The 13,266-nt window shown below is 41.7% G+C and overlaps 1 protein-coding gene across 1 annotated transcript in view; it reads left to right on the plus strand.

Moving 5' to 3' along the window:
• rbm20 (RNA binding motif protein 20) overlaps positions 1–13,266 on the plus strand; it is a 47,907-nt gene that overhangs the window by 24,473 nt on the left and 10,168 nt on the right. The window contains exons 2-5 of the mRNA XM_084568437.1: positions 5,780–6,818; positions 7,095–7,159; positions 7,589–7,698; positions 8,970–9,070. Of these exons, the coding sequence (XP_084424563.1) occupies positions 5,780–6,818; positions 7,095–7,159; positions 7,589–7,698; positions 8,970–9,070 (1,315 nt within the window). The remainder of the gene's footprint in view (positions 1–5,779; positions 6,819–7,094; positions 7,160–7,588; positions 7,699–8,969; positions 9,071–13,266) is intronic.

The following is a 13,266-nucleotide window of genomic DNA, read 5'->3' on the forward strand; positions in this document are numbered from 1 at the left end:
TGTGTCTAGCTTTCAAGAGAAAAAATGGAAATGTGTCAGAAAAGAGCTCATCAAGCTTTTCTTGTTTTGTTTTGTTTTTTTTTTTTACTCTGAACTTGTCAGTGGACTCTACATTAATCTTTACTTCTGTGGCCGTGGAAGCAGCAGATTCAGGATGGCGCTGCCTGAAGGTCTCCTCTGGAAATACTTTCTTCCCTGTGTGTTGGTCTACCCCCGTCCTCACTCACACACACACACACACATGCTGACCACTTGTGACTTTTCATCACATGCGCCTGTGCCTGTCCAGTTAACACTGGAAAGCGGCGTCACTCACACTGGGGTGAAGACCAGTAGCTGTGATGTTAGTGTACACGATCTAGGTAGGGAAGTACGTCGGTCTCAGCTGCTGGACAGAGGTCACACTATGGATGAGCTGCACCGAGTTTAGCGTCACTTGGACCTCCGCCGGCCGACTTCTCAAGGTCTGTGTTTCTTTCAGCAACGTCCAGGTGTGCTTTTCAGTTTTAGCTGGTTGTAGTCTTGTCAGCTGCGTTGAGGATCTGCATAGGGGCATGATTTATAGCTGCCTATGGAGCTGCAGCGCGTTCGGACAGTGTGGGATATTCTCTTGGATGTGGACTGGACTTGAGTCCTTCCTCTAATTTGTTACTTCCTCCGACGAGGCTCCGCCGACTGACTGGGACCATGTGGCGGTTTGTTATGACTAGGGCCTTGTGCAAGGACAATGTGGCTTTGAATTTCTTCAAAGCTATCCTGAAAATGACACATATTGTGTTATTACGGCTACGGTTTGATAAGAAACTGTTGTCCATCACTGTTGATGTTGACGTCGGCTTTTTGGAGTATTAAATCTCAGTGATATGATTTTCTTGTCAAACTGATGCAGCAGTGTCTCAGCTGTTGCTTGTACATACATTTCTATTTTACGTTATCATACTTTCACTGACACATGGTTTATGTTGATTTATTGAATTAGTGTAAAGTTAGGTTATAATGTGAAGACATATCTGGGCATAATAAAGCAGTGTCATGCTTGTATGATGCAGGAGAAGAAGGTATTTATCAGAGCTGCTGTTGCCGACACGAACTCTTACTTTTCCTTCCATTAGGCTTTTGGTCGTGACATTGGTTGTTTTGTTTTTTTTTTCTTGGAGGAGAAAGAAAGCTTCAGGAGCAGCGGGAGAGCTACAATTTGTTTCTAATATTGCAACCTTAATGAAATGTGATTATCATCTTCAGTCCTTACCATTCACCACCTTTTCCACTGAAAATACTAAGAGCTTGGACGCATTGTGTTCGCTGGACTCTTGCGGTGAAAATACGGCGCCGCACCTAGTTATTCATCAAGTGTGTCTCACTGTAGATGACAGAAAATGTGGAAAGTGCTCTTTTTAAGTAAGAAGCTATTGTTACTGGGGCAGTGGCTTCTTGAAATGGCTTGTACCATTAGAGAAATGCTTTCAGAAGAATATGTGGAGGGGTGAGCAGCAGCCTTTGAGTGATGTTTTTAACATCACGCTTAAGTGCAGCCTGTAGTTTTATATTACAGTTCCTCAAGTTTATTTAGTAGTTACTTGATAAAACCTGGTCAGGTTAAAACGTATGCTGTACTTAATTCGGATGTAAAACGTGTACTAGTATTGAACATTTTTATATGTATACGTTTTTTAAATACCGTCAAACACTATGTAATATGTGAATTTATTTATGTGCCTGAATTTCTGCTCTACTGAGTTTATACTGTCTGCACAGGATGCCCAGCTACGACTGTGACTGTGAGAGACCTTTTTACATCTGTCAAAATAACCGTAAGGCAGTGTAACGACAACAAATGAAAAACTATTTTGAAATATTTGGAAAATAAATAAGACCATAGACAATTTAAGACATCAGCTCCAAGGCTGCGGTCACAGTACATGATGTAATATTAGCTTCTCTTTGGGATGAAAGAGTACAACTGTGTCGGTGGATTGAAAATAATGGGAACTTAACTCTGTGGTGTACTTGAAAGATTTGTTGATCTGGATATTTTCATTAGACGTTCATCTTATTCTTTTTGTCCTTAGAATAATTCTTCGGTTACAGAAGAAGGAAGAATGTCTTAGGCTAGATGTATCCCTCAAGTTAGCAAATATTCTTACAGAAATCTTAAACAGACAACATACAGGGACTAATCTATTTAGCAAATCTTGAATAATATTGAATAAGAGTCAGCTGCACCCATTTTCTCAATCAATGGGTTAATTCATTTGTCATTTAAAACACAGAGCATTAAAGTATACAACGTAATCTGATTCAGATCAATTCCCCTAAACATATAGAGCAGTCTCTGTTTACACACAGTATATATACTGTATATATACACACACACAATTTGATAAAGCCTTTCTTGTCATCCATCTACAGACTATCCGGTGTTACTCTTTTAAACCCTTCCCTTCCACACCTGGTTGAGGTTTATTTGACACCAATATTCCCTATCATCATCACAAGATTGGTCTGAAGTGTCTAGCGCTCTGTGCCAGCTGCCCAAGAGTCCATATTAGTCTATTAAGGACACTGTGTATCGGGATGGTAGAGGGCAGCCATAGTATTTATAGCTTTGAGTCATAAGCTGGAATGGTGTAAGTGTATCTCTCCATCAGCATACTTGTTCACTTAAGAGTGTGTACAATCGGCGCAGAAACTGGGGGCTGTCAATCGTCCAAAATGAGCAAATTAACAGAACTGCATTGGCAACTCATTTGATTTTGCGTCTGTGTAAGATGTATTTGTCACAGATACGTTAAAATGAAACCATGCAACTTTAACTTTAACACACAAATTTGGCAACTGTTTAGTTTTTATTTAATTCTACTAGTGCACAAAAATTGCTTTAATAAGTTGTTGACACGTGTAATCCATTAAACCTGCTTAGTGGATAGAAATCAACTGGAAATGCACATAATAAATACAGTATTTCCGCATTACGTTACAGTGAGTCAGTTACAGACAGTACAGCAGGATAGTTTATAGGTCAGAGGGAGAGTGAGCCGCTGGTTGTGATATGATGAGTTTACGATGTGGCAATTTGATCACAAAACCAACTAAAGGAGCCAGAGGGAAGACCGACTCTGGAGGTGATAATCCTCTGCAAGATTCCGTTTCACGAATTAATATTTGAAAACACCTTCTAAACTTTTCATATACGAATATATATTTAAACACGGCGCATTTATAATCGGTATCTTTTTATGTCTCTTCACACCCCGCAGTATGAGTCATTATGTGTTTGCTGACAAAGCTTTGTCTCAAACAAACTGTACCCCGCCGAGATTAGAGCAGACAGGCAGACAGTGCCGTGTCAGTTGCCCAACATAGAAGATGCGACGAATAGTCGAGTAGACTAAGTTTAGACACCGTGTCAGAGCATTCGTCAGAAAGTGAAAAGGCAGACCAGTCGTACGAGGTCACATCGCAGTGCCATCACAGTACACTACGGCAGCGGGAAAACAAGCAGCTAACGTCTTAATGTCTGAACAGCTGCCACTCCTTTACTTCCACAACTATATTCTCTGTTTATTGAGGAAATTGAAACTATGTTACACCATCTGGTGCATGCTTTAGAGGCTGAGACCCTTCTGTGTTTACAGCTAACTCACCTGCAGTCCTTGGACAGATGTTACAGTGTAAAACAGAAATAAATGTTTAAAAGAAAAAAAAGGTGTTTTGATCATTCATAACACTATAAAGACTTTCATTGTGCTTTTTATATTCTTTGTGCTGAGGAGTTTACATCCAGCCTAGAAGCCAGACAAACTCCCTCACCCGCAGATTTTTTTGTGGCGTAAAGCTGATCTGGAGTCTCTCCACTGGGAACTGATTATGCTCTTGCGATGATCTGCCAGGCCAGTCTGTTTGTTTGGGCGGGTTTTTGCGATAGTGGACAGAGGAATAGCAGCAACATGGTCGCACGGTTGAATTTGTGGAGTTGAATTTGTTGGCTCTGATTGGTTGTAGGAATATTCAGTTGTGTGAAGAGGTATTCTTTCCTCTGTATTGGTTTAAACATGGATAGTTTACCTTAGCAGTCAGCTGATTGCAGTCTTCGAAGCCACAGTACTTTCCACTGTAGGCCTCCTAATTCCCCATTAGTTGAGGAGGAGACCTTGGGGATGGAGGGTTGGGCCCGAACAGAGATCAAGGAGGAGAATGTTTGAAACCTCTTTCATTATATCATTGTGGGAAATGTGAGAGCCCCTTAATGAATCAAATGAACAAGCTTGGTGCACTGACTACGACCCAGAGGGCATGTCAGGAATGCAGTATGCTTTACTGAGCTCTAGCGGCATGAATATGATCCATACTCTAACTCACTGCTTTACAGAACACACAGGCCCACAGTTTCTAGCTATAAGACAAACCAAAATGAGGGGAATTGCAGTATTTGCTGATTTACAGATGTGTATGTTACTGTGAAAGCTTTGTTTCTGTAGCATACACAGTTAACCCTTTCCTATGAATCTGTGTCCACCAGTCAACTTTTTTTTTCTCCACCACCACCACCTGTCTCTAGACTTCAGGAGGTCCTGTCTCTATCTGCCTCCATCATCTGTTCACTTCTGTGACACATCACTTTCAGACTCAAACCGCCAACCTGTTACCTTCCACATTCATGTGTTTCCTCAGTAAATGTTCATGTACTTGAGCTCTCCTTATTAAAATGCTGATCAAGTTCACATGTACCAGTGTGGTTGCTGTTTGCATCCCACCACCAGGATGTGAACTCTGTCACTGCTACAAATTGTTTATTAGTTTGTCAAGAGAACATATGTCTTTGGTGTATATCTTTCTGACGAGACCACATTCTGGTGCTCCTTAATTTGCTCCCACTGTGCAGCAGTAGCCCATCACTACGAGAACAGTGAGTAAGGTATCAAAACAACCTGTCGAGCCTCTGCAGAGAAGGTCTGAAAGCTCACACTGAAAAGTACTCTGTGCTCACCATTGACTTAACGCCAACATATCGGAGAACGTAAAGTAGTATCGAGTACCAAGGCAGTGCAATGTTTCCCAAGCTACAAACCCTAGATCAGCAATGCTTTTGTGAAAGAAGAAAGGCTCAGTGGGTCTTATGCTAGTGTGAACAGGCAACAGCATGAGTCATTTTCAGTGGAAGCTGCAAATGGACCTCCAACATGCCGCGTGATGGACGTACCAATATGGCTGACCATTTTCTAACCATGTGGTTTGTAATATGAACAAAGCAATGGCCGCGTCTACTGCACCTGCCGTATCTGTGAGATCAGGAGATAGACAGGTGTAAGAACCAAGTTTTCCCTCCGTATTCACCTCAGTCTCTTAGTATGCCAAAGTTCTGCTGCTTGTGTATGTTACATGTAGCACAGCTGCAATGGGTGGCTTCCTCACTGTTATATACAGTGGAGGCACGAGGTACAGTTTTGCAATTTGTAATAATGAACATTTGCGCTGCTCATCAGCTGATACAAGGATACCATTTGAAATGCATTGTTCTTCCAGGTCACCAAGTTATTAAAGATTTTTGTATGCCGTATTAACTGTTTCTAATCGGTATAATACGTTCAAAAGTAAACATACATTGCTTTCTAGTGGGCATCACCCACCTTATGTCACGTTGGTTTTCTGTAGGTTCTTGCAAGTTTCCTTGTGTTTGTGTTGGCTGTAGCTCGTTGCTTTCTATTTGTGTGACATAGAAAAAAGCAAATGGAGTTGACCTTTGAGATTCCTGACTTACATGACATTTCAACTCCTGCAGCATCACTGCGGCACCTGTGGACAGTGCCGACAAGAAGGGCCTCCAGTTAGGCATCCAGCTGCCAGCCAATGTGCAGACGGGACCTCAGCAGCAGAACCAGCAGCTCCTGTTGACACCAGCCAGCCTCCAGCTCGCGCAGCTCCAGGCCCAGCTTACCCTCCATCGCCTGAAGCTTGCACAGGGAGGCAATACAGCCACTGCTGCCAGTGTTCTCAACCAGGTTCTTTCCAATGTCACCATGTCCCAGCCCTTATTTAATCAGCTACGGACATCGACTATGGTTGGGAATCAACAGGGTGCCTTCCCCACGGGGGTGCTAGGTTTCCCCTCTTCAAATTCAGCCATGGGGGCCTTGGTGGGTGGAGGATTCAACCAGAATCCAGACAACGTGAGACTGAACCATCCTGGTGGAGGGGGCACAAATGGTCAACAGGGTGGGGAGTATGGTAAAAAGTTAGGATCAGTTTACCCCTCTGACACTGACAGGCGTCTTCAGTACAACTTAACTGGAGGGACATCTGCAGCACCAGCTGGTGATGGACAATACACAATGATTAACACTCAGGTGAAAAACATGACCAATGTTGGTTTTCAGAGAGATTTCTATGGGCAGGATATGCAGGGTCAACAAGCTGGCTTTAATGTCAGTGATCAGAAAATGAACGTTTATAACACCTCAGGGCATAAGGAGCAATGGAAAGGCCATGCTAATCTAACTCACACTGGAAAGATGGATATGGTTTCTAGCCCTCAAACGGTGTGGACAGCGGCTGGGCAGCCCATTCGCTCCAGAACGGAACTGTACAACCCGGAGGAGCCGACCCCTGACCCCAAGCTAAACTGCAGCGGTGGGATTTCTTTTGGTTCAAGTGGCACACAGGGGTTTGGAGGCTACCAGTCCCTGCATGGAACTGAGGAAACCTTTTCTTCAGGAACCAGGACACTTCAGCCCTATCAGTTCAATGATTACCATGCCATCACCCCCGCTCAGCTGCCGCACCAGTGTAGCATCTGTGACAAGAAGGTCTACAACCTCAAGGTGAGTGGACTGAGCTTCAACAAGTGTCCACCATATAAATGTATAGTGAATGTATACACCTAAATAAAAAACAAGTAATGTAGATTGGATTCAAATAAAACAGGACTTCCAAAAAACATAAACTTGATCTGGATTATGTATTTCAGACTAACAAACTCATCCAAAATGTTGTCTCTTTAATTGCCCCCTAGCCAGGAGCTTACAGGGGGTGTTTCCAGCGTGACCAAGCGGTTTGAGTCTAAGTTTGGACTGTCTTTCTGTCTATGTGCTTTTTAGGACTGGGACCAGCATGTAAAGGGGAAACTACACTTGCAGAATCGAACTTTGTACACAAATGAAAGGTGAGTTATTTTAACCACATAAAAAATATTAATATTAAGTTTTAAGTAGACTTGCAAAATTGCAAAATGTACCCTGCCATTGTCCCACATTTAAATGACACCGTAAGATGTTCACAAAGCATCACAAATGTGTAATTTCTTCTGTATTTATTAGATTTACAAATCGTTATAAGTAAAAATATTATTTCACTTTACAGTGCTATCCTTGACCATCACTTGGTAACTTCCCCTCATGTTTTTTTTAGCGCTAAAGCGCTGTAGATCAGCTCAGAGCAAACCTCTCTGGGGTGCTGGAATCTTTTTATTTTCCTTTTCCTCTCTCCACATACAGCTGTCTTAATCTTTCTATGAATATGAGCTCTGTCATAAGATAGGAGTGAGCAAGGCAGGGGAGAGGAAGCTAAAATCAGCCTTCTGTGATTGTTGCAGCTCAGCGGTGGTTTCAGCTGGAGCCGTTCATTATGCTGTCGGCGGGCCTTCTGATGGAGGTCTGAACCCCGGAGGAGCGAACCCCATTGTCTGCTCTGCTGCAAATCAAGGTACGATAACCGATACGCCGCCGCCACTAATGGAGCATACATATTTCACTGCAGCTGAGTAGAACTTGCAGAAAATGGAAAACAGGGTGTTTTTAGTGTTACATGAGAGCACGAGGCAACGCGCTTTTCTAGTATGACGCAGTTTATTTTGATACATTGGTGTATGCTGTGTTTGGACAGCACTAATCCAGATCATAATTTTAACTTGTTCGGTAACTTTTTATACACATACGGTACGCAATAGAAGCTCTCCACCATAGTATCTACAGATTAGCTCAGGACAAACCATCTGCAGGTTGACCTGTCTGTATAAAAGAGCATTCCTGCCTATGCTACCCCCACTTTTTAGTTCCTTATGGGATGAGTGCTTGAGGAGAGAGATCGTGCTCTTGCCCGCCTTTCATTGATTCCTTGTCTTTCATGGAAGCGTTTCATGCTTAGAAACGCTGGTGAACAACAGCTGTAAAAAATATGTTTTTTTTTTAGGCGCCCACTGCACAACAGTTGGAAGTGAGCCAGCAAGCACTGTGCACGATTTTACAGAAATTCTAAGGACAATCTGATCTCCAGAGCCTGAATAAACCATAGCTCAGTAGTTGAATCGGTATTATGGAGGTAACCTAAACTTCATTTGCTGAAACAAACCAGCCTGGTGGTAACACTCCACTTGCATTTCTTTATGGGGTGTGTTACAACTGATATAGAGAAGAAAAAATATCTCTGCACACAACTGGATAGTCAATCAGAGCAACACATCATGCATCCTACTTCTCACTAAATTCCTTAATAGCATTTGACTGTTGCTCCTTTACAACCAGTATTTTTTACAACATCTAAACATGTCGCTTCTCTGACGGCAGCCATTTTGTGGTAAACAAAATCAACTCAGCAGTGCTCAGATGACATGCGGGACTACGTCTGTGTTACTCTTCTGTCCATCGCCACTTAAACGATTTGATTGGTCCAGCAGAGCGAGTCCAGAAGGAGTTTCTCCCACTAGGATTTCGTGGGTGGATAAACCTTGGGCAGACTTCCAGGCTAGGAGCCAACCACAGAGTATAACAGAGAATTTTCAAGTTGTCAGTTCTGATGTCGCATTTTTAACACTTCTCATCTAACTGCAATCAAAAAATCAATAAACATATTATTTTATTTTATTTTAAAAAAAGCAAAAATAATATTAAGACACGTTTATTGACTCTGAGCCACAAAGTCTGCACTTAATTGACTGTTTCGGCTTTTTAAATCCACATTTCAAATTGTTTCCACAGATGTGTCCTCAGGAGGCAATACGTCATACATGCCAGCTACAGCCATGAAGACTTATCCCATGCCAGACGCAGGATTTGCCTCACACCAGTCCGAGTCAAAGGTCAGACAAATGCTCTTTGGTTGTTGTGTTCTTCCTCAGGATTGTTAAAGCCGTGAGAACAGCTGCTATCCTAGACCGTGAACTCTTAACTTTGTCCTCTTTTATTAAAAAGAACAAAGACAAAGTAGCGATTAATATTCGACTGTGTATAATGAATGGACCCTGAAAGTTCTTTGCCTAATGAATTGGTCCAGATCCTCTTGTTGACAGGTGCGGGGGCAGCAGATTTTTTCTGGGCTTGACAGCTCTTTTCCTCTGAACTCGATAGCTCAGAAAAACTCTCATTAAACAACATATATAACAACACACACACACACACACACACATAGGGATATTCTTATTTAACCACTTAATGTTTAAATATTCTTTTACCCTAGATGCAATTAAAGTGTACATCTGTGAAATTATTTATATTTAATATGTGTCACTTGCTTTATAATACCTTTGACGGGTAACTACATTAACAGATTTATTCTTTATTATTATTATTGTTATATTTTTATTCTGTTATTCTGATTGGATCAGACACTAAACTCAGATCTGCCTTTAATTGTCTTCCCTACACAACAGAAACAACTTCATATTAACTGTAGCAGCTGGACGCACAAACTATGTACAGGTCTATCTTACAAATACAACACACACATCTGTCTTGACAAAATCTCAACTCAACTTATTTTCTTTTTTTTTTTTTTTCGTTTTATTGCTTGGTCCCATGATCTGTAAAGATACCCATATTTAACAGCTGGATAGTACAGTGGGGGTAATAAATATAATCCATTTAAGAAATGTGAAGGGTTACAAAATTGAAGCAAAGATAAATGTTAATCTTAGCCACAAATAATTAATAATATTCTTAGGATAATTGCTGCACTATACTACAACCCTGCCGTCAGTTTGCCTGTCTAAAAGTGTTGGCTTTTGACTGGGGTTGAAACACAGCAGCTGTTGATGGGCGTCCATCACGGAGGCAGGTCTCTTGAAAAGCACAGTGCACATGATGAGTGAGGTGAAACGCGCCCGAAATTAGCCCCGGCAAACCTGTGGAAAGACTACGCTGGTGCCCGGCGAGCGGCTTTCAGCAGTCAGCAGGCATCAACACGCACACAATGTAGGAACACATACCTCTATACTGGCACATACTGTACAGACGCAGGCATTTACTAGCTCTTCGGTAAAGCTGCTCTCATCATTTTATTCAAACACCATATGCATTTTTTTTATTGTTGAGCGGCTATAATAAATTTCCCTGCTTTCCTTCCAGGCGTATTTTTATATCTTGGATGTCTTTATGCATTCTTAGAATAAAAATAAAAGTTTATAGCATTTTAAGAAAACTCTGAGAACACAAATAACAAAGACATCTGCAAAATCTCGAGTCCTTTCTCTGAAGTCACGCGTGCTTTTTTTGGATTCAGTTTATCATGTGTCTATTTAAATCATTACAACCTCCTCAGTTGGGGCAACATACGTAAGTATATAATTTATGAGGACGAATGAAAAAAAAACATGTTGTGAAACTCGACTTTAAAATGCACAGGAGGATTTGTTTCATGCCAAAAATAGTCAAGAGCTCTGAGAATACACGACTGTATGAGCGATAGATGCTGATCCAGATTCTGATGCCGTGTTGTTTGAACTGCGTCCCTTCGACTGTAAAACTCGTCTCTGCTTTTTTAACTGCCATTTGTTCTTTCCTTCATTGCCAGGAGAATCTGTTTAACGGGAGCCTGAACTTAGTGATGTGATACGCCACATGCTTCAGTGGTCCGTTATTGACAAAGGATTTTATTGTATCACTGTGGAAATATTTACAGGCTGCGCTACATGAGCTAATGTTAGTTGCTATAAACTCACACCTGTCTAAGCATAACATCTGTGGGTTTACTGTCTTTAAAACCTTGCATTGAACTGAGATGCACACATGCTATAAGTAATCTGTAAAATGTTCACTTTATTTTTTTATTAAATGTGCACAGAAAACACATTTAATGCATTTAACATTTGTACAAACGCAGAAATCTAACTAAAGGAAAAACCTTTTTAAAGCCCGCTTTTGCAAAAATATCAATTGATTTTATGATCACAGATGCTGACACATACAGTATGTCTGAGCGCACACATAAAAGCATGCACAGACACTGTTGGTTTGCAGCGTTCAGCTTGAAGTAGCACAGAAGCTTCTATCGAGAGAACTTGAACAGAGATAAACACGGGATTACAGCTAACTGCTGCTTGGAGCACAGACCTAAAGACCCCTGGGTCACACCCACAAGCAGCGGTGTAAAGTTTCAGCCTGGTGAGAGACTGGTAAAGTGATCCGGGGCATTGGCGTGCGAGCCCTCTGTGTAGGAACGTGTGGAGAGACTGTCAAACCAAACTGACCATCTCCTTGGATCCTCCAACACGGTTCCTGCTTTGTATAAATAAACAGACGCGTCCCGAGGAGAGACTCCAGCTAATGTCAGTCAGCGTGCTGTCAGAGGAAAAAGGGAAAACAAAGTGTGAAATGGTTTACAACTTTTGGCCCTAGTTCGCAAGGTCGTAGTGGTGACAGTGTAACGTTTTCAGCGGCAGATTATTTGGCGGAACACACAGTGACAGGCAATTATTAGCTGTCAGGGATGATTTCTGCACACATTAAAAGTGTTTTATTTGGGCTAAGATTAGAACAATTTTTGGAAAAAAAATACATTTAGAAATGCGATATAGCCTTCTTTATAGGGAAACCTTATTTGACATTTCATCAACTGAACTGCTAGTTCAATTTAAAGATTATTTCCTGACAGTCATTTAGAACAGACGTGGAAAACTGGCCTCAGTATGACTGCAAAACCACTCATATATTTCTTCCTGGGGAGGTGCTTTGAAATTATTTAGAAGCAGCTACAGCGAATTTCTTCTGTTTGTTATTCTATCTGCAAATCAGATCATTTTAAGCAGGCCCTGGCGTGTGGTGTGCGGCGTGCCTCCTCATAAGGACGTGGCTTAACTCCCCACTTCTTGTTTACCGTGAACAGAAACGGCTTCTGTTCACAGTCTGAGCCAACCTTGACAGTGACATCAGTGCTGCGGGCCTAGACACAGGCCACGCAAGACTCTTGTTCTCTCTAATATTCCAAAGACATAAACAGCCTATTCCTGGATCTGTTTATTGAGCCCAACCTGCACTGACCTTCATGTATCCTGGCGGTGGCAGTGGCATATAGATGTTCACAGAATTATCACTCTTACATCTGAAGTTGTTAATGTCATCTTGCTGGCACAGAAATCAAATCACCTTTTGGTAAAATGGGCAACACAGCCTTAGGATTAGATAGATGTCGCAGAAGTAGATTATCGGAGTGGTAGCACATTGTGCACTATTAAACAAAAGGTTTACTGAATAACTCAAGTTTTTGTAAAATACTGTCCGTGTTACTTGTGAGCACTGCCTCAGATTATCTTGTTATCTTGTGTGACTTTGAAATTGTAAAAGCCGCCTCCCCCTCCTCCCCCTCCTCCTCCTCCTCCTCCTCCTCCATATACATTTTACACTTCAGTGAAGTCTATGTTATTGTTCGGCTTTCCCTGGACAAATTCCCTGTAAAACCTGAGACCGTGGCTGGAATCGGGACCCCCGTCTGTCCCACACATGGAACTGTCTGTCATGTCTGTCAGCCAGAGAAGAAGGAAGGAGGAGGAGGGGCTCTGGAAAAAATTGCAGTTGCAGCACAATGACTGCAGAAATAAGACCCCGCGACATAACAAGCTGAATTTACAACTGCTTTCTGCAGCGATGTCAGAGGAACACGAAGTGTCAAACGGCATGAGCACGGATATAGCCTTGGCATTTTTAAACTTGCAATATGTAGTCGATAAATTAAAGGAAAGTTGTCATCCACATGTGCTTTTTAGCTACACCTCTGCCATGGAGGAGCTTGTCTTTTAGCTTATCTTTGTTAACTGTTTACCATGCCTCTTCTCTAAAGTCAGATACAGACAGAGATTTGAGTATAATATTAATGTAAAATATACACCTTTTATCTGCCTTTACATTAAAGCCAATGTAAGTAAACTACAGTCAAAATCACCTGTCCAGTTTCTGCAGTCTAAATTCTAATGTGTTTCCATAAAGAAAAAACAATAATAATTCACTGTTCATGTCCCCTGCCCTCCTTCCAGAAGAGACCAGGGAAAGGATGTCAAACACTGCA

This window comes from Chelon labrosus (genome assembly GCF_963514085.1).
Source record: "Chelon labrosus genome assembly, chromosome: 2".
NCBI lineage: Eukaryota > Metazoa > Chordata > Actinopteri > Mugiliformes > Mugilidae > Chelon > Chelon labrosus.